Source organism: Girardinichthys multiradiatus, chromosome 12, assembly GCF_021462225.1.
Source record: "Girardinichthys multiradiatus isolate DD_20200921_A chromosome 12, DD_fGirMul_XY1, whole genome shotgun sequence".
NCBI lineage: Eukaryota > Metazoa > Chordata > Actinopteri > Cyprinodontiformes > Goodeidae > Girardinichthys > Girardinichthys multiradiatus.
Window position 1 is genome coordinate 22,162,622 of NC_061805.1, and position 26,345 is coordinate 22,188,966.

The 26,345-nt window shown below is 40.5% G+C and overlaps 1 protein-coding gene across 2 annotated transcripts in view; it reads left to right on the top strand.

The window, feature by feature from the left end:
* Nucleotides 1-26,345, top strand: part of msh3 (mutS homolog 3 (E. coli)) — a 78,554-nt gene that overhangs the window by 20,193 nt on the left and 32,016 nt on the right. The window contains exons 13-20 of one of the 2 annotated variants that reach the window (XM_047381159.1): nt 9,998-10,130; nt 14,259-14,446; nt 15,557-15,725; nt 15,904-15,968; nt 18,385-18,501; nt 18,761-18,868; nt 21,171-21,285; nt 21,552-21,709. In XM_047381159.1, the coding sequence (XP_047237115.1) occupies nt 9,998-10,130; nt 14,259-14,446; nt 15,557-15,725; nt 15,904-15,968; nt 18,385-18,501; nt 18,761-18,868; nt 21,171-21,285; nt 21,552-21,709 (1,053 nt within the window). The remainder of the gene's footprint in view (nt 1-9,997; nt 10,131-14,258; nt 14,447-15,556; nt 15,726-15,903; nt 15,969-18,384; nt 18,502-18,760; nt 18,869-21,170; nt 21,286-21,551; nt 21,710-26,345) is intronic. The other variant, XR_007040592.1, reaches the window with a different exon arrangement.

Here is a 26,345-nt window from a genome sequence, read left to right on the forward strand (position 1 = left end):
AAATTTATGGTTTACTAAGTGTACCATCCCCCCGCTCGACACATGGGAAACCCCGTGTGTCGCATGGGCCGCCGTCTTGTATAAATTCTTTGGTAATATTGGCTTATTTTCCAAATGATAAATGTCATCTTTCTTTATGGCCCCTCTATTCAGCCAAGATTTAACTTCTGCAGCTGGTGCAGATTGTTGTGAATTTTCAGCACATCTGTATCTATAAATAAGAGATCTGACATTTTCAAAGTGAGGGGAAGTCTCGAAGCTATTTTAGCAGAAATATCAGCAAAGGTGTTCCCCTTAATTTCCCTGGCTTCATTAGATTGATGCGCTTTACATTTACAAAGTGCTATCTTTGCAGGTAGTTGGATAGCTAACAGCAGTTGTTGTAACAGATTAAAATGTGTCAATTCTGTTCCAGATGATGTTTTGAACCCTCTATTTTCCCATATTTTAGCAAAATGGTGAACAGAACCCGAATACATATTGGCTGTCTGTGTAGATGGTTAGGATTTTTCCTTCATATAATTCACAATCTCTGATAACAACATACAGCTCTAAAGTCTGTGCTGAGCATGTATGGGGCAGGGCCTGTGATTCTATAATTTTAGTTTCAGTGGTTATTGCATAACCAACTGTTTTTTCCATATTCATCTTTTGATGCTGATCCATCTACAAAGATTATTTGTGAGTTTTTCAGAGGGGTCTGAGAGATACCTTGCCTAGGTTTTGTGTCTTCCTCAACCTTTGTTTTGCAAGAATGTGGTTTCCCATCTTCTGCTGTTGAAATTAGCGTGCTTCAGTGGACCACATCTTTGCAGAGTTATATTTGGTTGTGAGTAGCAATGAGGTCAACGTAATATGCCTAGCATTGCATGTGTCAAGAAAGGAAGTGAGGTTTGTAGCAATACAAGTGACACTGAAAGAGCTAAGAATGAGCTGAATGAACTTTCAGTGTGAGCGGGTGGCACAGCATAATTTCAGCTGTCTGCTTCACAGCTTCTGCCGCTGCGATGCAGCTCTGCAATCAAATTGGAAATCCAGATGCCACAGAGTCCAATTTTTTAGAATAAAATGCTAAATGTCTGTTTTTGGAGCCAAATGGCTGGGTTAATACAGCTTTCATATAACCCTTACATGCATCTACACAAAGTGTGAAAAGTTGGCTATAATCCGGCAGAGCTAAGGTGACTGTTGTTTGAAGCAGATTTTTTAGCTCTGTGAATGCTACTTCTCCTTCCTTAGTCCATGTGATTTTGTCTTCTAATGTCATGTCTTTGCCATAGATCATAGATTGCAAGGGTTGTACAATGGGTGCATAGTCTGGTAGCCATTCTCTGCAAAAATTACACAGTCCCAGAAAGGACATCATTTGTTGTTTAGTTCGTGGTTTTGGGGCTTCTTGTATGGCTGTTTTTCTGCTGCTTAGGAGGGAACGGCCATGTTGTGATAACATATGTCCCAAATAAATCACTTTCCCCTTACAAAACTGCAGTTTATCCCTAGAGGCTTTGTGCCCCGTCTGGTAGAGATGTTTCAGAACTGTTATGGTAGCTTCCTCACAGTGTTGTTGAGTGTCTGAAGCTATAAGAATATCATCTACATACAACAGGACCTGACTATGTTCAGGCACCTCACAGGTGCTCATAGAGTATCTTAAGGCTTGTGTACAGGTCCTTCTCAAAATATTAGCATATTGTGATAAAGTTCATTATTTTCCATAATGTCATGATGAAAATTTAACATTCATATATTTTAGATTCATTGCACTCTAACTGAAATATTTCAGGTCTTTTATTGTCTTAATACGGATGATTTTGGCATACAGCTCATGAAAACCCAAAATTCCTATCTCACAAAATTAGCATATCATTAAAAGGGTCTCTAAACGAGCTATGAACCTACTCATCTGAATCAACGAGTTAACTCTAAACACCTGCAAAAGATTCTTGAGGCCTTTAAAACTCCCAGCCTGGTTCATCACTCAAAACCCCAATCATGGGTAAGACTGCCGACCTGACAGCTGTCCAGAAGTCCACTGTTGACACCCTCAAGCAAGAGGGTAAGACACAGAAAGACATTTCTGAACGAATAGGCTGTTCCCAGAGTGCTGTATCAAGGCACCTCAGTGGGAAGTCTGTGGGAAGGAAAAAGTGTGGCAGAAAACGCTGCACAACGAGAAGAAGTGACCGGACCCTGAGGAAGATTGTGGAGAAGGGCTGATTCCAGACCTTGGGGGACCTGCGGAAGCAGTGGACTGAGTCTGGAGTAGAAACATCCAGAGCCACCGTGCACAGGCGTGTGCAGGAAATGGGCTACAGGTGCCGCATTCCCCAGACCTGGGCTACAGAGAAGCAGCACTGGACTATTGCTCAGTGGTCCAAAGTACGTTTTTCAGATGAAAGCAAATTCTGCATGTCATTCGGAAATCAAGGTGCCAGAGTCTATCAGGAGATTTTGGAGCACTTCATGCTTCCATCTGCTGAAAAGCTTTATGGAGATGAAGATTTCATTTTTCAGCACGACCTGGCACCTGCTCACAGTGCCAAAACCACTGGTAAATGGTTTACTGACCATGGTATCACTGTGCTCAATTGGCCTGCCAACTCTCCTGACCTGAACCCCATAGAGAATCTGTGGGATATTGTGAAGAGAACGTTGAGAGACTCAAGACCCAACACTCTGGATGAGCTAAAGGCCGCTATCGAAGCATCCTGGGCCTCCATAAGACCTCAGCAGTGCCACAGGCTGATTGCCTCCATGCCACGCCGCATTGAAGCAGTCATTTCTGCAAAAGGATTCCCGACCAAGTATTGAGTGCATAACTGTACATGATTATTTGAAGGTTGACGTTTTTTGTATTAAAAACACTTTTCTTTTATTGGTCGGATGAAATATGCTAATTTTGTGAGATAGGAATTGTGGGTTTTCATGAGCTGTATGCCAAAATCATCCGTATTAAGACAATAAAAGACCTGAAATATTTCAGTTAGTGTGCAATGAATCTAAAATATATGAATGTTAAATTTTCATCATTACATTATGGAAAATAATGAACTTTATCACAATATGCTAATATTTTGAGAAGGACCTGTATATACACGTGGACTTTCACTGAAGCCTTGTGGTAGTCTGGTGTAAGTGTATTTATTCCCTTTAAACTGAAAGCCAAATAAATGCTGTGACTCTTCATGCAGTGGTACTGTAAAGAAAGCGTTGCTAAGATCTACCACTGAGAAATATTTTTTATGTGGAGTTAATGAATGCAGTAATGTATGTGGATTCGGGACGTCTGGAACCACATGTCTCACTATTTTATTTATCGGTCTAAGATCCTGAACCATCCTCCACTTTCCAGTGCTGGCTTTCTGCACTGGAAAGATAGGTGTGTTGCATGTAGCATCAGGTGCTTCCCTTAATATTCCTGATTTCAGCATGTCCTGTATTACTGGCTTAATACCTTCTTCAGCTTCTGGCTTCAAGGGGTACTGGCGAACTGCTGGCCGTTCTTCAGATATTAATTCAACCTTATATGGTGGAAAACCCCTTTATAAGTTCTACATCAGTCGATGATTGGGACCACAGTTCAGGTGGGACAGCAGCTAAGGCAGGGTGCCTGTTGCTCTCTTTGCTTTCAGCTAGGCCCTGTATCTGTCACTTTGCCTCATCCAAATGTGTCTTTGGATGGACTTTGACTGTCCACCCTAGAGTGAGTTTCCAGATTCCTGTGTTAGGATCTACTTTCCAGTCAGAGCTTGTTAATGCCTCATATCTCCCTCTTTCAGCACGCTGTATAAAGTTTTCTAATTCTTTCCACTGACCCCCCACAGGTTTAGTTAATGACAGATGAGGTGTACTGCCTTTAAACTGTTGAAGCTGTCTTCCTGACAGTATGATTGAGGTGGAAGATTTCCCTATTTTGGGGTCAACATACAGGTGCTGTATGGTAACAGTCTGATTATTTTCTCTGTGAAAAACAGTATCATACTGATAATCTGGCCCTGCAGTATTTTTATATCTCATGGTTACATGGAGTTCAGTATCTAGCATGTACTGTGCCCCCTGGGAGGTTTGTTTTTCTCTGGTTCTCCTCAGCAGTTCTGGAGCTGTTGGTGTGGGGCCTAGATCGAGGGACCAGTAATAATGTGGCTGTGAGAGTTCATTTAGGTATAGGGCCCCTTCTTCCACTACAGCTTTCATACCTGTTTCTGTTTATATTATATTTATATGCAACTTTTGCATAAGATCTCTTCCCAACAGATTTACTGGGCATTTTTGACTTATCAGAACGGGAGCCTGACAAGTAAGTTTTGTCTCAGGTTCTGTTATTGTTACTGATGCACTTAGGTAATGTACCTCTGATGTGCCAGCTGCTGATCTAACATGCACTGCGGTGTTAGAATATTTTACTCCGGGTGGAGGTTTAGTTAGCACAGTTCTACATGCCCCTGTATCACACAAACAGCTATATGCTTTGCCATTTATTATTATGTTTTTATATGGCAAATCCTGCGTCCTACTCAGTGCTATGAGTTCCAGTGCTGCTTGTATGTCAACTTCCTCCATTTCACTACTGTTTTTCTCTTCTAGTGGGGGAGGAGGTGGGGGCTGTGGCTGTAATTGTCAATTCTGGGTAGAATTGGGGTTATACACCCGCTTTTCATTACATTCTCTTGCAAAATGTCCTGGCTCATTGCAGATCCAGCAGTTTTCATCTCTTATGCCAGGGTTTTGTAAAATTGTCCTACATTCTCTAGCATAATGCCCTATTTTTCCACACCTCAGACATGCATTGCTCTGTGTGTGGCTGTGTTGTGGCCCTCCTCCTCCTCTTCCTCCGTGACCTCTGAATCCTCCCCCCTTTTGCCTGTTTGTCCCTGAGCGATGCAATGCCATTAAACTGTCTTGCATTCCAAACGTATCTGTCTTCCTATTTTGCTGTGTTTCATGGGCATGCTGCGCATACTCTAAGGCTTGGGTAACAGTTCCTGTATTTTGATGAACCCAGTGTTTGTCTATATACCGTCTGAGTTCAATTTTAAGGCTTTGCAAAAAGGCTCTCTTCAACTGTTGCTGATAGGCTCCTGCCTCTGCTTCATCATATGGTATACAGGTCCTTCTCAAAATATTAGCATATTGTGATAAAGTTCATTATTTTCCATAATGTAATGATGAAAATTTAACATTCATATATTTTAGATTCATTGCACACTAACTGAAATATTTCAGGTCTTTTATTGTCTTAATATGGATGATTTTGGCATACAGCTCATGAAAACCCAAAATTCCTATCTCACAAAATTAGCATATTTCATCCGACCAATAAAAGAAAAGTGTTTTTAATACAAAAAACGTCAACCTTCAAATAATCATGTACAGTTATGCACTCAATACTTGGTCGGGAATCCTTTTGCAGAAATGACTGCTTCAATGCGGCGTGGCATGGAGGCAATCAGCCTGTGTCACTGCTGAGGTCTTATGGAGGCCCAGGATGCTTCAATAGCGGCCTTTAGCTCATCCAGAGTGTTGGGTCTTGAGTCTCTCAACGTTCTCTTCACAATATCCCACAGATTCTCTATGGGGTTCAGGTCAGGAGAGTTGGCAGGCCAATTGAGCACAGTGATACCATGGTCAGTAAACCATTTACCAGTGGTTTTGGCACTGTGAGCAGGTGCCAGGTCGTGCTGAAAAATGAAATCTTCATCTCCATAAAGCTTTTCAGCAGATGGAAGCATGAAGTGCTCCAAAATCTCCTGATAGCTAGCTGCATTGACCCTGCCCTTGATAAAACACAGTGGACCAACACCAGCAGCTGACACGGCACCCCAGACCATCACTGACTGTGGGTACTTGACACTGGACTTCTGGCATTTTGGCATTTCCTTCTCCCCAGTCTTCCTCCAGACTCTGGCACCTTGATTTCCGAATGACATGCAGAATTTGCTTTCATCTGAAAAAAGTACTTTGGACCACTGAGCAACAGTCTAGTGCTGCTTCTCTGTAGCCCAGGTCAGGCGCTTCTGCCGCTGTTTCTGGTTCAAAAGTGGCTTGACCTGGGGAATGCGGCACCTGTAGCCCATTTCCTGCACACGCCTGTGTACGGTGGCTCTGGATGTTTCTACTCCAGACTCAGTCCACTGCTTCCGCAGGTCCCCCAAGGTCTGGAATCGGCCCTTCTCCACAATCTTCCTCAGGGTCCGGTCACCTCTTCTCGTTGTGCAGCGTTTTCTGCCACACTTTTTCCTTCCCACAGACTTCCCACTGAGGTGACTTGATACAGCACTCTGGGAACAGCCTATTCGTTCAGAAATTTCTTTCTGTGTCTTACCCTCTTGCTTGAGGGTGTCAATAGTGGCCTTCTGGACAGCAGTCAGGTCGGCAGTCTTACCTATGATTGGGGTTTTGAGTGATGAACCAGGCTGGGAGTTTTAAAGGCCTCAGGAATCTTTTGCAGGTGTTTAGAGTTAACTCGTTGATTCAGATGATTAGGTTCATAGCTCGTTTAGAGACCCTTTTAATGATATGCTAATTTTGTGAGATAGAAATTTTGGGTTTTCATGAGCTGTATGCCAAAATCATCCGTATTAAGACAATAAAAGACCTGAAATATTTCAGTTAGTGTGCAATGAATCTAAAATATATGAATGTTAAATTTTCATCATTACATTATGGAAAATAATGAACTTTAACACAATATGCTAATATTTTGAGAAGGACCTGTAGCAGAGTTTGCTCTAAAAACACGTCTCATCCTATCCAAGAAATCTTGTGGGTCTTCTTCCTCCTTCTGTTTGCATTGTGAGATTTTACCTGTATATAAACTCTTCAAATTCTTTCAAAGAGTAAGCGTAAGGCGTCCCTTAAATCTAGTGAATCATGTGCTAATGTGTCACCATTGTCATCGCATCCAGTGAAACCTCCTGCTACTCTACACCAGCGATGACCAAACAGCTGGGTAAAACACTGGAGTATTTCTCTGCCATTAAGATGGAAGCTTCCTTTGAGTTCTGTAATAGCTGCTAAAAACTCCTCTACTCCTTCCTGTATCGGTGGGATACCCTTTAAAGCAGCAGTTCTGTCTTCCTGTGTCAATGGCTTATATACTAGAATAGTTGGCGGCTGTCGGTGATTAGCGTCACCTACATTTGGATTTGCTACTTCAACTAGAGGAAATGTGTCTTCCTCTACATTTTTTCCAGATGGATGAAATTTCTGTTCGTGAGCCATTAAGGCTTCGCCTGGGTACATGCTGGGAGTAGTTTTCTTATATTTACTCCTAGTTCGCACTCCTGTGCACCCCCAGGAATTAGGAGAGCAGGACTCACTAGAAGAGCTCTGTTTTTCTGTTTTAGAAGGATTGCTTAATTTTTCTTGCTTACTTATAGGAGTTTTAGGAACTGCTACAGCTCCTTCTATCTCTCCTACAATTAGTTGTGCTGCAGCCGCCTGTCCTGCAGCTGTCTAATTTTAAATCTCCTTGTAATTTTAAGATATCCTTAATATTTAGTTTACTCAATAAACCATGTTTTTTATTCCATCTATGACAGATCATACCTGCTCCTTCTACATAGTTCTCCATAAACTTTACATCCCCTTCTAAGTTAATTAGTTTACTTTGTTTCTTCCCCATGATGTTTAATTTTAGTTCACAATACTATAAATGTCCCAGATAGAAGTTCACTGGCATGAGATTCAAGGAGAGGACATTAACACGCCCTTCTACTGCGACTAATCCGCAGCGGTGTTAATTTTCTGGGATTAAACCCGACCTTTATCTCCAAAAATCACCAATACGTCTTTCTTTTCTGGGCAAAAGAAAACACAAGACCAGCAGAATCTTGCTATGATTCTTCCAAAATGCTTAGTCTTCCAAACACACACAACAGCACTCACACAGTTAGTATTTTAACATATTTATGTCCCTTCAGCAATATATATGGTCGACCTAGCTTAGTTTATGAGCGCCCTTATTTTTCAACATTTAATTTAATTTCCTTACGGCGAAATGCTACCAACCAAATTATCCAGTTCCCTTACGGCGGAACTAGGTAGTTCCGCCATAAGGGAACTGATCTCCTTGCGGCGAGATCCTACCTAAATTTATCGCTATTTCCTTCCGGCAAAATAAAACCTATCCAATTGCTGTCTCTTTACGGCGAGACACTACCAACGACTTATTATAACCTTTCTTTAATGTTAAACAAAACGTCTCACCTCTGAGCTGACTTCTAGGTGACTCTGTTGGACCCCCCAGAGTCATCCGGCGTCGAGCAAGACGATAACCCACCGGCCAGATGCGAATGTCACACACCGGGACTTTCAGCCACCAGACCTAGGTGCGGCTGTGCGGCAGCGCTTAACTCGACGTCAGGCTGTTCCCGGAGATCCGCCAGTCACTGCAAAGAAAGATAAAATCAGTTTAGTTCTTATAATATCCTGCTCGAAGGACCAATTTAATGTTAGGTATTATTTAATCAACTCAGAGGCAAGGAACAATACAGTCAGTTTTACTTGCAGCAAGGGTAGCTCACACTCCGCAGTGCAGACTACAAAGTGTTGGCACCCCTCTCTCTTTATTTATACATGCTGGTTCACACACAGTTCAACAAACATTCAGGGTGTTTGTGTGTTTGTGTGTGTGTGGGGTCAGAAAGGTTAGGGTTTATGTGTCTTGATTTTAAACAGAGAGGGAGAATGGGACTTGGTTGAGCAGCCCTTAGATGCTGCTGATAAAAGCATAACTCACTCCTGTCCCCATCTCCCTTCCTGTGGCATGTAGGAGGGAAAAGCACTTAGAGCAGACATAAGTGAAAAACAATACAAAAGTTTTCAAACCCTAACAAAACGTATCCAGGTGTTGGAATGGCCAAGTCAAAGTCCAGACCTGAATTTCATCGAGAATTTGTGGAAAGAGCTGAAGACTGCTGTTCACGAACGCTCTCCATCCAACGTCACTGAGCTCCAGCTGTTTTGCAAGGAAGAATGGGCAAGAATTTCAGTCTCTCGATGTGCAAAACTGATAGAGACAAAACCCCAAGAGGTTGAAAAGTTCAAGGGAGCCGAGTACCTTCGCAAGGCACTGTATAAAGGTTATTTAATAGCTGCTTCTTCCACATGTTTGCTTTGTGCCAAACATGCCTTTAAACTTTAGGCAGGATTGTTTCATGGTAGACGGCCATGTCTTGGTAGGTTTAGAGTCGTGCCATACTATTTCCACTTTCCGATGATGGTTTAAACAGTGCTTTGATGTTCAAACTTTGGATGTTGCTTTATATCCTAGTTCTGCTTTAAAAGTCTCCAAAACTTTATCCCTGACCTATCTGGTGTGCTCCTTGGGCTGTTTTGTTTTTTTGTAAATAGTGTTGAAATCTACAAATGCTTTTAATGTGTGACAATTCTGCACTTTTTTGTGTTTCTATATCCCAAAAAACTCACAATAGAAGACATGGATGTTTGTGACAAAATTTGAAAAAGTTCAAGGGACATTAATACTTCTGCAAGACACTGCAACATAACTAAGAATCAGCATGGTGTCTCTCCTGCATCCTGCATGCTTTGCAGGTCTTCCACTTCAGAGTTTTTCCACCCTGAGAACTTCCAGTTGCCTGTTGCATGCGTTAAAAGGAAACTGCAGGCAAAGTCTGCAGTATAATTGTTAAGACTTTTTTTTCTGAGGTGTTTATGTGATAAATTATAAAAACTAAAAGAAACCACGGGGTTGGTTTATACTTAAACCCTGCACTGTAGTGAAAATGTACAGTTGGATATTGTAGCAAGATCATAAATGTAAATATTGAGGGACACAATAGTGTATTATATTTATATATGACTGAAAGCCATTCAAAGAAACATATTGCCCTTGATTTAAAAGACGATTAGTGAGCCACTTACGGATATTTCCATTAAAACCATATCTATACAGTTAACTCCATTAACTCCAGCCTGTCCTTGTAATTTACACCTCCTTTCTTTCCTTCCGTCTCCTCCTTCCTCTTTCCTGCAGATGCATATTGGAAAGACAAGATGCTGTGCAGGAAATGATGATGTCAGAATCACCAACTCTGAACTCTGTCAGATCCCTTCTGTCACATTTGCCTGATCTGGAGAGAGGCATCTGCAGCATATATCACGGAAAGGTAATAGAAAACTCTTACATGCATATTGTCTTTACTTGCTTATGCTTTATGGCTTTGCCATCCTGAGATACATATAAAGTAGCAGAATATATAGTCTAAACCACACAAAAGACACAAAAACAATTTTTTTCTTTTTTTCTCTCACCTCGACTGTTCTGTCCTTTTTTATGGCAGGTTTGATTAACAGGAAAGAGCAGTCATCTCACTGGCACTTACCTGATTGTCTAACACAACCTCATTTCCCACCAGACCTATCTAAGAAATGCCAAATAGCTTTCTTCTGTCTCTATATGTGTGTATGTGTGTGTCTGTGTGCATGTATTGTAGCAGCACATTAGTCTGAGGTTCATGTCTTGTTTCGTGCTCATCTTTCTGTCTCCTTCATTTACCGTTAAAAGAAAATGATCTCATATCTTAAAACGTGGACACACAGCAAGCACACAGAGTGGGGCCTTAATTGTCATGTTGCCCATCTGTAGATAAATGGTTCTGTGTTTAATGACCTGTGTCTCAATGGCTCCATTGGGATAATGGCAGGGAGGGCATGCCTGTGGTCTTCTGTTTTACTCTGTTTGTTTTTCATAAAAGAGCAATGTAGGGGCTGCAGACAGCATAGGCTTTAGTGCCAAAACTCCTGCAGGTGTCACACTCAGTGGCGTGAGGCTTCTGACTTGTTGCTATGCACTATTATTGTTAGATCAGAGCCATTCCTAGGCAAAATATTGATTGGTTGACTTTTGTTTTGTTTTTGTTTTTTTACTCTGGTTTAGATGCTGCAGCATTTATTTTGATGTCAGAAAACAGAGTTTGCTGCTATCTGAGGTTAACTGGTTTTATATTTATCATAATGTGGATTTGGAATTGCCAAAAGAGTTTACCTTTATGCACAATATAAGGCATCAATAGCCATTTTTGCCAGGTGCTGAATCAAAGTTTTGGTATGTGAAGGTGCACTAGCTTCAAACTTTTAGAGTAACAGCATGATGCAGAAGTGGGGCTGGACAATATTAGGAAAACACAACGTTGTGATATTATTGTTTGACATTGCATTAATGATAATTACTGGGATTAATCCATCTTTTCCTCATCACTCTTTCTTTTCCATCATCATAACATCACCACCAGGTGTCCATCCAACTGACCAAATATGGGTGAAACTTTGGGGTAAGAACGCTGTCAAAAACAATGTGTATATAGGACAGATATGTGTGTATATTAGTCAATAGTTGTGCATAAGTAAAATCCAAAAGAGGTATTGTATATTTTCTGTATAAGAATACAAAATAAAATGTTACAGCTTCAAGAAATTACAAACACAAAGTTCAAGTTTACAGTTGTGGTTTATTCTTTATGAATACAATATGCTATAACAGTTTGTGAATACGATTTATTTTCTATGAGAATACGAATTTACATCAGCGACTTGGTGTCACGTGATCTCAAGCTCAGAATATAGTGGGTGGAGTTATACAATGAAGCCAGGTAATGTTAAAAAGTTTATATATGTCTTAATGTCGTTAATATATGCTCTTGGTCCGTCATCTTGGCGCTAGTGCTGCTTCTTCTTCTCTTCTTCTGCTGGCGGTTCGCAACAAATTCAGAGGTGCATACCGCCACCTACTGTCCATCATTGTATAACTCCACCCACTATATTCCGAGCCTGAGATCACGTGACACCAAGTTGCTGATGTAAATTCGTATTCTCAAAGAAAATAAATCGTATTCAAACTGTTATAGCATATTGTATTCATAAAGAATAAACCACAACTGTAAACTTGAACTTTGTGTCTGTAATTTCTTGAAGCTGTAACATTTTATTTTGTATTCTTATAGAGAAAATATACAATACCTCTTTTGGATTTTACTTATGCACAACTATTGACTAATATGCACACATTTCCGTCTTTACATACACATTGTTTTTGACAGCGTTCTCACCCCATATGAAACCAGATGTTTGCATACACTGTATAAAATAACGTGACTTTTTTCTCACCTCAAATTAGACAAAATTGTTTGTCAGTTAGGATTACCAAAATGATTTTTATTTGCTAAATATAAGAATAATAGGAGAGGAAGTTTTTTCATGGAGAGTTTTATTTGTTTGAAATTGAAAGTTCACTTATAATGATATTAAAATACCCTTTAAACGATCTGGGAAAGCCCAGATGATGTTGTTTGTAACATTTGAGTTAAATTAAGGTACCCTCTGGGAACTCCTTCAAGACTGTTGGAAAACCATTTCAGTTGACTTCATGAAGCTCATCGGGAGATTGCCTAGAGTGGGCAAAGCAGCAATGAAACCAAATTGGCTATTTTGTGGAATCTAAGATATAAAAGATGTTTATGATGTTTATTTCACAATGTTTTGTTTGCTACATAATTAAGTCCATAAGGGTTTCCAGCAAGATGATGCATATCTTCTATAAGTCTATTGTGGAGAGTGGAATCACCTCTGCCATCGTCTGCTGGGTAGCAGCATCAGAGCCAGGGACTTAAAAAAGCTCAACAAGGTGATAAAGAAGGCTGGTTCTGTTCTGGGGACTCCTCTGAAACCTCCTGAGATCATTGTGCAAAGAAGGATTCTTCATAAAATGAAGAACATTATGGAGAACCCTGAGCATCCTCTTCATGAGACTGTCCTACAACAACAGAGTGTCTTCAGTCAGAGGCTTCTTCAGATCTGCTGTAAGATGCCAGCGCTACAGGAGATCCTTCCTGCCCACAGCCATCAGCATCTACAACGGCTCTTTGAAGAAACCTTCATAATGAGCTACAACAACATCTAATTTTCCTTTGTGATTAATAAAGTATTTTTAAAGATATTGTTTCGGCACTAGTGGCCTTTATTTAAATTTTTTGACAGTAGGCAGACAGGAAAGAGGGGTAGAGAGAGGGGGAGACATTCGGCCAATGTCGGGTCGGGGCTCGAACCCGGGACGGCCGCTTCGAGGACTGTAGCCTCTGTATATGGTCGCGCGCTTAACCCCTACACCATCAGTGCCGCACCCTACCTTGAATAAAGTATTTTTGAATTGAATTAATTCTATACACTTGTATTTCCTAATTTATAAAGCTCTATACTAGTGCAAGCCATTTACCATTTTAGCATTGTGATGTATTTACTATTTAGAAAATAATGAAAATTCCAAAGTCCAAACTTTTGAGCGGTAGTGTATTTTATTTGGATTCCAGTTTGCTTTGTGTAGACGAAACTTACAGAACCTTACATGAGGTCACATGACAACTGCAGTAGCCAATAAACCTCTCATTTTAAAGGGTGTGAAACATTCCAAGATTCAATAAATCAAAAAAAAAAATTGGCTGCGTCTGGCTGACTGAGGGCGTCTGACATAAAATCACAATAAACCACAAAAAGCAGTTATTGTGAGTTAAGTTAGTGAAGGATTTTAAAGCCAATCCCTTAGAAATGTTGTAACTGGGACCCTGACCTAAGATTTCATATGTTTTACAGAATTCGCTTATGTTGTGTAGTATATTTTCTGTTGGGAAATGGTTTTTATTTTTTCAATTTAAGATTGCAAAGGCTTGTATGCTTTGTGGCTGCTCATGAGTTGTGTGTTATTTGGCTGAAAAAGCTTTTTAAACTTCACGGTCACATTCAGTGCAGATGAGATTCCTGATGCTATCTCACTGTTTTTACAGTATCCACCAGTTTTTGCTTTTTTGTCACTCTTAATTCTTTTAGATCATGCTGAGATATGATGTGTTGCATTTGGAGATTTTTTTACCTACTTCGTGTAGTCAGACAGGTTTATATTTTAGTCAGTTTGTAGGACTGAGTGAGGGTGAATTTGAACAAAGAATGCAGTTTAGCACAGATGATTCATGATTTAAAAAGGAGGGGCAATTACATTTCCCCTTGGTTCGAGTTGGTTCAGACAACTTTTTCTCCTTGTGAAAAAGCGTTTACTCTGGTTTTCTTCATCTGGTATTGAAATTTGTTTGATGATGTGAAACATTTTCATATGATTATAAAGCAAAAACAGAAGAAATCTACATTACACTGTACGACACCACTAAGACAAATCTTTTCAGAACCTTTCAGTGGCACCATGTTTGACATCTTGCTGATCTTTAAATGGCATTTGTCTCCATGTGCTCCAGTCTTCCACACAGGAGTTTTACCTCATCTGTATGAGCCTTTCTCGCCTGGGGCTGGAACTGCAGGCTCTTCTCCCAGCTATCCAGTCACAGATCCGCTCCACACTGCTCCGGAGCCTTTTATTGGATACTCCTGACCTGCTAGCTCCGGCCCATGGCTTTCTCAAGGTGCTCAATGAGAAAGCAGCAAAGTGAGTAATCTAAGAGCAAGAAAAAAAGAGTATTTATGGGTCAAGGACAAGGAATTGTGTGAGTTGTCAATATAACTGTTACATCAAGCTGCCAGAAAGCTAGAAGATAATACTGAGCTGTTGGAGAGCTGATGAGACATAATGTTTAAGCAGACTGCAGTATCAAAAGTAATAATTGTTTAATAAATTATTTAGTTGTATGTGCCTGATTATTGCAAACTTATCAGCACAGGATCTAAAACTACTTTATGATTTCAAATTAAATTGTGATTTGAAAACAGGAGAAGCTTCAATTGCACAGATTTTATGTTTGCTGCATTGTGCAATATTTTCATAGATGTCGATGACACAACAGATTTTTTTATACAAAGTTATGTTTATCTTACTTTGCTGAAAATGTTTTGTAAAGATGTATTGGTTAGACTTTTCTTAGCTTAGCTTTTCCAGTTCCATTTGAGGTCTGAGCTACAGAGTCTTAGTTTTACAAAATTTTTTGGTTTCTGTTTCTTTAGGGATTAAAACATGAAAAAAAAACAAAAGTGCTGCAAGTCTTTTGATGAATTTTAGTAGTTTTTTTTAATCGCACACAAAATACTGAGATTATCACATGTGTTTTAGTTTTTAAATCAAAATTTAAAAAGCGATCAAATCTGTTCCTGTTGGCTGCTGTTTATAGACAAAAAATGAAAGGAGTTCTTAGTTTTGATTATTTAAATTAATTGAAATGATAAACTGATGAAAGGAAAACTGGTTGATTAAAATTTCCACCTTTGTTTGTTTTTTTTGTTGACAGAAATCGTACCTATGCCTAAAATCTTTCATAGGGTTTTTGATTTGATTACTTCATTTCATTTTTGTTCACTTCAGGTATTAAATATTTGCACAAGGCCATAGATTCTGAAATAAATGCTGTACACTGACATTAAATCTGTTTATGTTTATAATTACCTAAAATATTTACTTACCTACTTACATGACAATTGGATGTTTCTTTCGCTTGTTATGGTTCAGACTGTCAAACTGTCTCAGTTGTCATAAACTGAGGACTCACAGATTGGCATAGTGAGGTGTTGCCAGCTGCTGTCACCTTTAAATTGGGAATTTCTGCAGGTCGGGAAATAAAACGGAGCTCTTCTCAGATTTGTCTGGCTTCCCAGTGCTGCAGGAAAGGATGAGACAAATCCAGGCTGTCCTGTCTGAGATTCAAGCGCATCGCAAAGAGGTCCGTTTGGTGCTGAAGTCCCCTGCACTTGACTACACGACTGTTTCTGGACAGGAGGTACTCCCTGTATCTGTGTGTTTGTGAGATAGAGGGAGCGGAAGTTGGGAGGAGATTAATTGGCCTTTTGGGTAAACGTCCCAGCTGTTTGTGTGTGTCACATTTGAACAAGGCTGACACATTATTTTGCCTGTCTACTCTGCTCTGATTTATCATCTCCTTTCTCCTCTGCTTTCAGTTTCTGATTGAGGTGAAGAACTCGCTGTCATCAGTTGTTCCACCTAACTGGGTCAAATTCAGCAGGTCAGCTCACTTACTGCTGAAACATACAATCAAACACTTTTTATGGGTTTCCCTGCTGATTTTCCATTTTATAATTCCCTATGTTTCCAGAGCCTGAAAGTGCTTGTACTCGAACCACTTAGACCTAAATCTTGCTTCAAAACACACTTTGCATTTTCATTTTATTTTTACAAAAATGTTAAAAATAGCAGAGGAGTGCTAACACTTTCGTTTGGCGTCTAAACCAGAGCAAGTTTAAGAACCACATGGCTAGGTTTCTCGAGGCCAAAACAGGTAAAATGTCGTTTTTTATTGCTTGAAAAGTCCAAATTTATTTATTTGTTTTCAGTTTCACAGTGGCTTTGGGTTCCAGTTTTTTAAAGTTTTGAATCAGTTCAATTAAGAAGACGAAGAATCAGCTTTATTGGCCATGTTTATGTGCACAAACAAGGAATTTAACTTTGGATTCACTGAGTACAGAAATGAAGTATCAATTTGTAAACTATAGACGAAATAAAGCTGTAGCTCTATCAATGGCCTTGTCCAGGAAATAGTCACAGCTAAACACAAAAGCGCTGGACTAGGCATCTCTTCTGCGATTCTACATATATGAAGAAATACATACATTTGATGCAAATATCTTTCCATATTCTGAAAGATACTAGTGTCTCACCAGACCCAGCTCCTTTCCCGTTCTGAGAAATTGATGTTCTGATGTCGTCTGAAGAGGGAATCATCAGGCACTCAGAGGGCAAAACATTTTGGCATATTTCTGTATAAACAGACAAGCAAGCTAGCAAACAACCAAGATTTGGTCAGTGCTTATGAGAAAATAAAATTGATTACCCCACCACATACAAAATCGCTTTGTACTTTTTTACAATTGCAAAAACAAAATTTCAATATGGTAGGGAAAAAAGGTGATTGGTGCAATCAAAAGATGTATTTAAGATGGGGAAACATGATATATAGGCATTAATATCTGTATTGGCTGATTTGGGTCATTTGTTTTACGTTTCGGTATTGCTCCAATAAGTAAAGCTGGGCTGATATTAACAACTGATGTTTATTTTAATTTTGTTATCATTTGTTTTTGTTTGTATTTATATATTATATATATTATATCAGTAAATATGGGTTATCGACAATAACAGCAATATTATCTGATATTAGTCTTGGCTATATATTCACATCGGTGCATCCATCAATTTTGACATACATATCTTTGCCCAAACTAGTAAAAATTTTAGTTATGTGTTCGTTTTATTTCTCCCAGTTAATGTATATTTGTGTTTAGGTAAAAAAAAAAAAGGTAAAAGAATCGGTGGACAATAACCTTTAGCATCACTTCTCCCTGCCAGTCAACACTGGTGTTATGCTACTGCCTCAGCATAGACCGTCATACAAGGATAGGAAATGACACCACGCAGTAGTCTTGAAAGTGAACTAAAAGAAAGAACTACAGAACATAACAAAATCATCAGAAGCGTAACATCCAATATAGCTGTGATAGATAGTAGTTCTTGAACAATGTCTGTCTGATGCATTAATAAATAATAATAAACATTTTGCACTAACATTGCTACTCAAATGTTTGTTGAAAATGAGATCTCTTAGCATCTATAGATAATCTGTTATCGGTGCATGTCTGAGGATGTTTGCTGGCATTAATTTCTTTCAACAACACAGCCAATCCTTCAGTCATCACGTTTTGCTGCAGGAAACGTTAATTGTTGTTGAACTCTTTTCCTCGTGAGGCCACTGGATTCCCAAAAGATTTGCAAGATCGCAACCAGAAAAATAATCCACCCATCCCACTTCTGGCTCTGTCTCCATGTTTGATCAAATCAGTGTCTTTCCCTCAACTCAGTAGCAGTAAAGTGGAAAGTAAATACTCATGATTTTTATAGTTTCTTTAATGAAACTACTAACTTAAATGTGGCAAAAACCTCCAGACTACTTTTTTGAAAGTTCTTTTTTTAAAATGTAAAAAAATTGTAAATGTCGAAACGTTCCCCAAAACCCTGGCAGTGTCTTGAGAAGTATTAACACCCCATAAACGTTTTATGTTTAGTAACTTTACAGTGTATTTTATTGGTGAATTAGAAATAGACCAACACTGAGTACTGCAAAATTTGTGAAGTAAAAGGATACATGAAAAATCTGAAAACTGTAGTGTGCATTTGTATTCACCCCCTTTACTCTGATGCCTGTAAATAAAATCCACTGCTACTTTTTCAAAGTAGAGTCAGTAGAATGAAAGTGTTAAAGGTCAAAAAATGGTAAAGAACACAGATTAATTTATGAAGCTCTGAGATATAACGGAATAAACTTAAGATGCGCATACAAAACTATTTAGCAAGATTGATTCATTGTTCTTTTTCTAAAGCAGGACTGTAATGCTTGTTGTCCTCCTTTCCTCCTGGCTCCTTTGCAGCACCAAGGCTGTCAGCAGGTATCACTCCCCTTTCCTGGTTGAACGTTACAAGAAGTTGCAGCTGCTCCGAGAGCAGCTGATGCTAGACTGCCAGAGCGAGTGGACCCAATTTCTGGGGTACGACAGAGGCAACTGCACACACACACACACACACACACACACACACGCACTTCTTATGAGGAATTCAAATGAAAAGCTGCTAAAACACATAACGGGTCTATAGTTCAGAGGTGTGCCTCCAAAGTTCTCAGTCTGCCAGAATTAGTCTGTTTAAAGTCAAGCACCCAGTCAGTGCTGTCTGCTCAGAAACCTGTATGCACTAAGCAGAATTTACACTTGAAAATCATTTTTTCTCTGTCTTTCCCTCTCTCTGCAGTCAGTTTGGGGAGCATTACCACACCATGAAAAGGGCTATTAGTCACCTAGCAACCATGGACTGCCTCCTTTCATTGGCTGAGGTGGCTAAACAAGGGAATTATTGCAGGTGATATCCTCTTTTCCTGACCATAAATATTGATGCACGTGCCTGAGTGTATATTCTGTGTGTGTAGGGGATTGTTTGTTTGTGTGTGTGTGTGTGTGTATATATATATATGTGTGTGGTGGGGAGGTCGTCCTGTGTCGTGTTCTATAGACTTCAACAGGCTGTATGTGGGCGTGTGCACCGGGCTGAGCACTGTGCTCTGCCAGAACACCAACATATCTCCCACTCACTCACTCACTCACACACAAGCATCTTTATAGTGTCTATTTCTGCACATTAGATTTCAGCTTTTTCCTCTATCCACACTGTAGTACTGAATGCGTTCTTTAAGGCAGCTTCCTTTTAACCTCAGCTCACTTTAGATTTCTAACTTTTACTGTTATAAATGTGACATTCAGCTATAAAAGTTGATGGTAAAAATCTGTTTGGAGTGTTCTGGTGCAGGAAAAGATGGATGCATCTGAAAGCCTGTCAAAATACACTAAGCTGTCTGGGGGAAAAGGAAGACGTGCTATGAAACAAGCCAACCTTTGAAAGTCTTATAAGGCATGGAGCTTTCAGTTCACTGGTCCATATGTATCTCAAATATGGTCATAAGATATAGATCATGACCAGAACATCCTGGATTAAAGTGGCTGAAATGAGTTTCCTTTGTAGGGTGGGTAAGCTAAGCCTTACCGATAAGGAGAGAAGCTTTGTCATCTTGGTGTAAAGTTCCTGCTCCTCTGCATCAAGAGGAATCAATTCAACCTTAGCCTGGCCCAGAAGAAGGTTCCGGTGTTGTGGAAGACCTCCTGTCTTGTTCCGGTACCACAGAAAACTCACGCATCAGTCCTCAATGACTATAGACCTGTTGCCCTAACATCTCACATCATGAAGGTCCAAGAGAGACTCCTGTTGGCCCACCTGAGTAAGCAAACAGTACACCATCAGGACCCCCTTCAGTTTGCTTATCGCTGTGGAGTTGGAGTTGAAGATGCCATCATACACCCGCTTCAACAAACCCACTGTCATCTGGACAAAGCCAGCAGCACTGTGAGGATCATGTTCTTTGATTTCTCCAGTCCATTTAATACAATCCAACCTGATTTGCTTTGTCAGAAACTCCAGACTCAGGTGGAGGCCTCAACAATCTCCTGGATCAAAGACTACCTGATAAACAGACCACAGTTTGTGAGACTGAAGGGTTGTGAGTCTAACCAGGTAGTCAGCAGCACAGGAGCACCACAGGGGACTGTACTCTCACCATTCCTTTTCACTCTGCACACCTCAGACTTCCAGTACAAGACAGACTCCTGTCATCTGCAGAAATACTCGGATGATTCTGCAGTCGTGGGGTGGATCAGAGATGGGCAAGAACCTGAGTACAGGAAGGTGGTGGACCGCTTTGTGGCATGGTGTGGAGACAATCATCTCATCTTGAATGTGACTAAAACAAAGGAGATGATTGTAGATTTTAAGAGAAACAGGAATAAGTCAAAAACTATTTCTATCATGGGAGAAAAGTGGAGGTGGTGGAGGAGTATAAATACCTCGGTGTTCACCTGGACAACAGACTAGAGTGAAGATGCAACTGTGAAGCCATCTACAAGAAGGGACAGAGCAGACTGTACTTCTTGAGGAAGCTTAGGTCCTTTGGTGTTTGCAGCAAGATGCTGCATATCTTCTATAAGTCTGTTGTGGAAAGTGTGATCTCTTCTGCCATCATCTGCTGGAGAAGCAGCATCAGAGCCAGGGACTTAAAAAACTCAACAAGCTGATAAAGAAGGCTGGCTCTGTTCTGGGGACTCCTCTGGAACCTCTGGAGATCATTGTGGAAAGACGGATTCTTCATAAAATGAAGAACATTATGGAGAACCCTGAGCATCCTCTTCATGAGACTGTCCTACAACAACAGTGTCTTCAGTCAGAGGCTTCTTCAGATCTGCCGTAAAACGGAGCGCTACAGGAGATCCTTCCTGCCCACAGCCATCAGTATTCAGATATTGGTATTTTTGAATCTTTACCCAGTTTGCTGACAGATTTGTCCACAACTGTGTAAGCCTCTCAAGATAAAAGATTAAAAATGTCCTCCGGGAATATAATTTGTTTCTATATATTATGCTAAATTTTGTTCAAAATGTCACTATTCTGCATATATACTTGCTTTTCCGGGCTGATTCATGTGTAAACGGTGACCAGACAAACTTTGAGTTTGGAAAAAAGTTAATATAATCTCTTAAAAAACAAAACTGGTAAAGTTTGTGCCTAAGTTGTGTTTATATTATGTGTGGATGTTGCTAACCGACTGCTCTCTGTTCAGGCCAAAGGTGTGTGAAAAGAAGCACCAGATCATCATCACTGATGGCAGACATCCTGCAATAGATTTATTGATGGGGGAGAACAGCCAGTATGTCCCCAACAACACTACATTACAGGTACAAACACACACACACGGACATATTCAAATAGCTCTGAGACAAAGAGCTTTGCACGACACGCTCACACACATACCCACACACACTGACTTCCTAGCTTGGTGCTCGAGTAGGCGTAGGTTAATCTTGCAACAGAAGCACAAGGCAGTGGGAAGAGAAGCCAAGCTTTTTCAGTCCACCCACCTCCTCAGCTGTGCGAGTAAGCATGCAAATATCTCATTCTAGTCACAGTTGATGTCTTCTTCTCCTCTTTGTGTTTGTTTCAGCGTGACGGCAGGAGAACTATGATAATCACGGGGCCCAATATGGGGGGCAAGAGCTCCTACATCCGCCAGGTCGCTCTAATCTGTGTTATGGCTCAGATAGGCTCATACGTTCCGGCCTGTGAGGCCTGTCTGAGCGTACTGGATGGTGTTTATACCAGGTATCTCCACAAGCTCACACTTGGTTGGCTGCTTGCTAGGTATTGGATATTCTTGAATGGAATAGTTTAATACAATCCAGAAACCAAAAGTAGTATTACTGACTTAAAATAATCTCATTGTATCCTGCACGGTGGCGCAGTTGTTAGCACTGTTGCCTTGCAGCAAGAAGGTCCTGGGTTCAATTCCCGGCCGGGGGTCTTTCTGCATGGAGTTTGCATGTTCTCCCCGTGCATGCGTGGGTTCTCACCAGGTACTCCGACTTCCTCCCACAGTCCAAAGACATGCCAGTTAGGTTAATTGGTCACTCTAAATTGCCCTTACGTGTACAGGTCCTTCTCAAAATATTAGCATATTGTGATAAAGTTCATTATTTTCCATAATGTCATGATGAAAATTTAACATTCATATATTTTAGATTCATTGCACACTAACTGAAATATTTCAGGTCTTTTATTGTCTTAATACGGATGATTTTGGCATACAGCTCATGAAAACCCAAAATTCCTATCTCACAAAATTAGCATATCATTAAAAGGGTCTCTAAACGAGCTATGAACTTAATCATCTGAATCAACGAGTTAACTCTAAACACCTGCAAAAGATTCCTGAGGCCTTTAAAACTCCCAGCCTGGTTCATCACTCAAAACCCCAATCATGGGTAAGACTGCCGACCTGACTGCTGTCCAGAAGGCCACTATTGACACCCTCAAGCAAGAAGGTAAGACACAGAAAGAAATTTCTGAACGAATAGGCTGTTCCCAGAGTGCTGTATCAAGGCACCTCAGTGGGAAGTCTGTGGGAAGGAAAAAGTGTGGCAGAAAATGCTGCACAATGAGAAGAGGTGACCGGACCCTGAGGAAGATTGTGGAGAAGGGCCGATTCCAGACCTTGGGGGACCTGTGGAAGCAGTGGACTGAGTCTGGAGTAGAAACATCCAGAACCACCGTGCACAGGCGTGTGCAGGAAATGGGCTACAGGTGCTGCATTCCCCAGGTCAAGCCACTTTTTAACCAGAAACAGTGGCAGAAGCGCCTGACCTGGGCTACAGAGAAGCAGAACTGGACTGTTGCTCATTGGTCCAAAGTACTTTTTTCGGATGAAAGCAAATTCTGCATGTCATTCGGAAATCAAGGTGCCAGAGTCTGGAGGAAGACTTGGGAGAAGGAAATGCCAAAATGCCAGAAGTCCAGTGTCAAGTACCCACAGTCAGTGATGGTCCGGGGTGCCGTGTCAGCTGCTGGTGTTGGTCCACTGTGTTTTATCAAGGGCAGGGTCAATGCAGCTAGCTATCAGGAGATTTTGGAGCACTTCATGCTTCCATCTGCTGAAAAGCTTTATGGAGATGAAGATTTCATTTTTCAGCACCACCTGGCACCTGCTCACAGTGTCAAAACCACTGGTAAATGGTTTACTGACCATGGTATCACTGTACTCAATTGGCCTGCCAACTCTCCTGACCTGAACCCCATAGAGAATCTGTGGGATATTGTGAAGAGAACATTGAGAGACTCAAGACCCAACACTCTGGATGAGCTAAAGGCCGCTATCGAAGCATCCTGGGCCTCCATAAGACCTCAGCAGTGCCACAGGCTGATTGCCTCCATGCCACGCCGCATTGAAGCAGTCATTTCTGCAAAAGGATTCCTGACCAAGTATTGAGTGCATAACTGTACATGATTATTTGAAGGTTGACGTTTTTTGTATTAAAAACACTTTTCTTTTATTGGTCGGATGAAATATGCTAATTTTGTGAGATAGGAATTTTGGGTTTTCATGAGCTGTATGCCAAAATCATCCGTATTAAGACAATAAAATACCTGAAATATTTCAGCTAGTGTGCAATGAATCTAAAATATATGAATGTTAAATTTTCATCATGACATTATGGAAAATAATGAACTTTATCACAATATGCTAATATTTTGAGAAGGACCTGTATGAATGAGTGTGTGCGTGGTTGTTTGTGTGTTGCCCTGCGATGGACTGGCGACCTGTCCAGGGTGTACCCTACCTCTCGCCCGTAGACTGCTGGAGATAGGCACCAGCTTCCCCGTGACCCACTTTGGAATAAGCGGTAGAAAATGACTGACTGACATTGTATCCTCTGCTTGATGACATATTAAAAAAACCTAATGCAAAAGATTCTTGCATATCTGTTTCTAAATAAATTGATCTGAAAATTGTGAAATATATAGGTTTTTGTTACTTAAATGTATTTATCTTGGTCCTTTTTTTAACTACTTTTTCCACTATTATTGTGATGCATATCCTGTACAACTCAACTGAAAAACCTATTGGTTTCATAGCAAAAACTAATCCTGCTATTGTTGATGTCTTTCTAAAGCTGTCTCTGGACAACTCTGATTATACATTTGACTCCTCTGTCAGAAATATCACTATGGACATCTGGCTGTAGCTAGTTGTAAGAGTTTTTTTGTGAAGGTCTCTTTGCTTTTACCAGTTGTACCACTTTGTGCAAAGGTAATGAGGTAATGATGATGGTGATGAGAAACCTTTTCAGAGACCATAGGTGAAATAAATCTATCTGATATTGATTTGCACATAGCTTAAGGGATGCTTTCTGAATACAGCATATTACGCTACTCCAACCTATATATATATATATATATACTTTTGCAGCCAATACAGCATCAATTCATCTTGGGAATGACATATACAAGTCCTGCACAGTGGTCAGAGGGATTTTAAGCCATTCTTCTTGCAGGATAGTGGCCAGGTCACTACGTGATACTGGTGGAGGAAAACGTTTCCTGACTCGCTCCTCCAAAACACCCTAAAGTGGCTCAATAATATTTAGATCTGGTGACTGTGCAGGCCATGGGAGATGTTCAACTTCACTTTCATGTTCATCAAACCAATCTTTCACCAGTCTTGTTATGTGTATTGGTGCATTGCCATCCTGGTACACGGCACCGCCTTCAGGATACAATGTTTGAACCATTGGATGCCCATGGTCCTCAAGAATGGTTCGGTAGTCCTTGGCAGTGACGCGCCCATCTAGCCCAATATTGGGCCAAGGGAATGCCATGATATGGCAGCCCAAACCATCACTGATCCACCCCCATGCTTCACTCTGGGCATGCAACAGTCTAGGTGGTACGCTTCTTTTGGGCTTCTCCACACCGTAACTCTCCCGGATGTGGGGAAAACAGTAAAGGTGGACTCATCAGAGAACAATACATGTTTCACATTGTCCACAGCCCAAGATTTGCGCTCCTTGCACCATTGAAACCAACGTTTGGCATTGGCATGAGTGACCAAAGGTTTGGCTATAGCAGCCCGGCCGTGTATATTGACCCTGTGGAGCTCCTGACGGACAGTTCTGGTAGAAACAGGAGAGTTGAGGTCCTCATTTAATTCTGCCATGATTTGGGCTGCCGTGGTTTTATGTTTTTTGGATACAATCCGGGTTAGCACCCCAACATCCCTTTCAGACAGCTTCCTCTTGCGTCCACAGTTAATCCTGTTGGATGTGGTTCGTCCTTCTTGGTGGTATGCTGACATTACCCTGGATACCGTGGCTCTTGATACATCACAAAGACTTGCTGTCTTGGTCACAGATGCGCCAGCAAGATGTGCACCAACAATTTGTCCTCTTTTGAACTCTGGTATGTCACCCATAATGTTGTGTGCATTTCAATATTTTGAGCAAAACTGTGCTCTTACCCTGCTAATTGAACCTTCACACTCTGCTCTTACTGGTGCAATGTGCAATCAATGAAGTCTGGGTACCAGGCTGGTCCAATTTAGCCATGAAACCTCCCACACTAAAATGACAGGTGTTTCAGTTTCATTGTCCAACCACTGTCAAACTTGGCCAATGATGCGTGTTCTGATTCAGATTTCAGCTGGCTTCTTGTACTTCTGTGCCTTTTTTGCATCCTTTTCTCCATGTATTCTGTGTTATTCCTTGTTTTTTTCTAATAATTTTCTTTGTGGGCTACTTTTTTTTTGGTTTCTTTGTATATGTGGATTATTTGGGTTGTTGCTGAGATTTGGTGACAATTGTATCTTTTTTGCCCCATTAGAAACTTTTTAACTGAGAAATACGTTGATGTGTTCAATTCCCAGTTTACCTGCTTTTTCTACCTGCTGATCAATGGGTTTTTGTCCCCTTTCTCCTAACTTAGGCCTTTGTAGAAAGATATTAGTTTGATCCTTTGCAACTATCTGCAGTTGATTTAGCTAAAATATGCAGATGAGCAAATGTCAAACAAAGACTCATTGATTGTTAGTGTGAACTCTTTCTCTCTCTCTCTCCCTCTCTCTCTCTAATTATCAAATCAAAGGTCTCCACTCCCCTCGGTCTCGCTCTACTTCTGTTGTTTCCACTGATAGCTGTAGATATGGCTTGAAGCCCCGCCTCCAGCTGTCAGTGGAGTGTACAGTGGCGCTATTAACATTGCTGTCTTGCATTGTCATATTAAAGTAGTCTTTGTTTAATGATAAAAATAAAAAATTAATTAATACTTAATAAATAAATGGTAAAAGACATAAATAAATCAAATATAAATAATGTTTATATTATTGTACATGCAGGAATGTCAGTATATATGGTTTTTTTTTCATGCATAAAATGATCCACTGGGCTAATTATCTGGAACACAGCCCAGC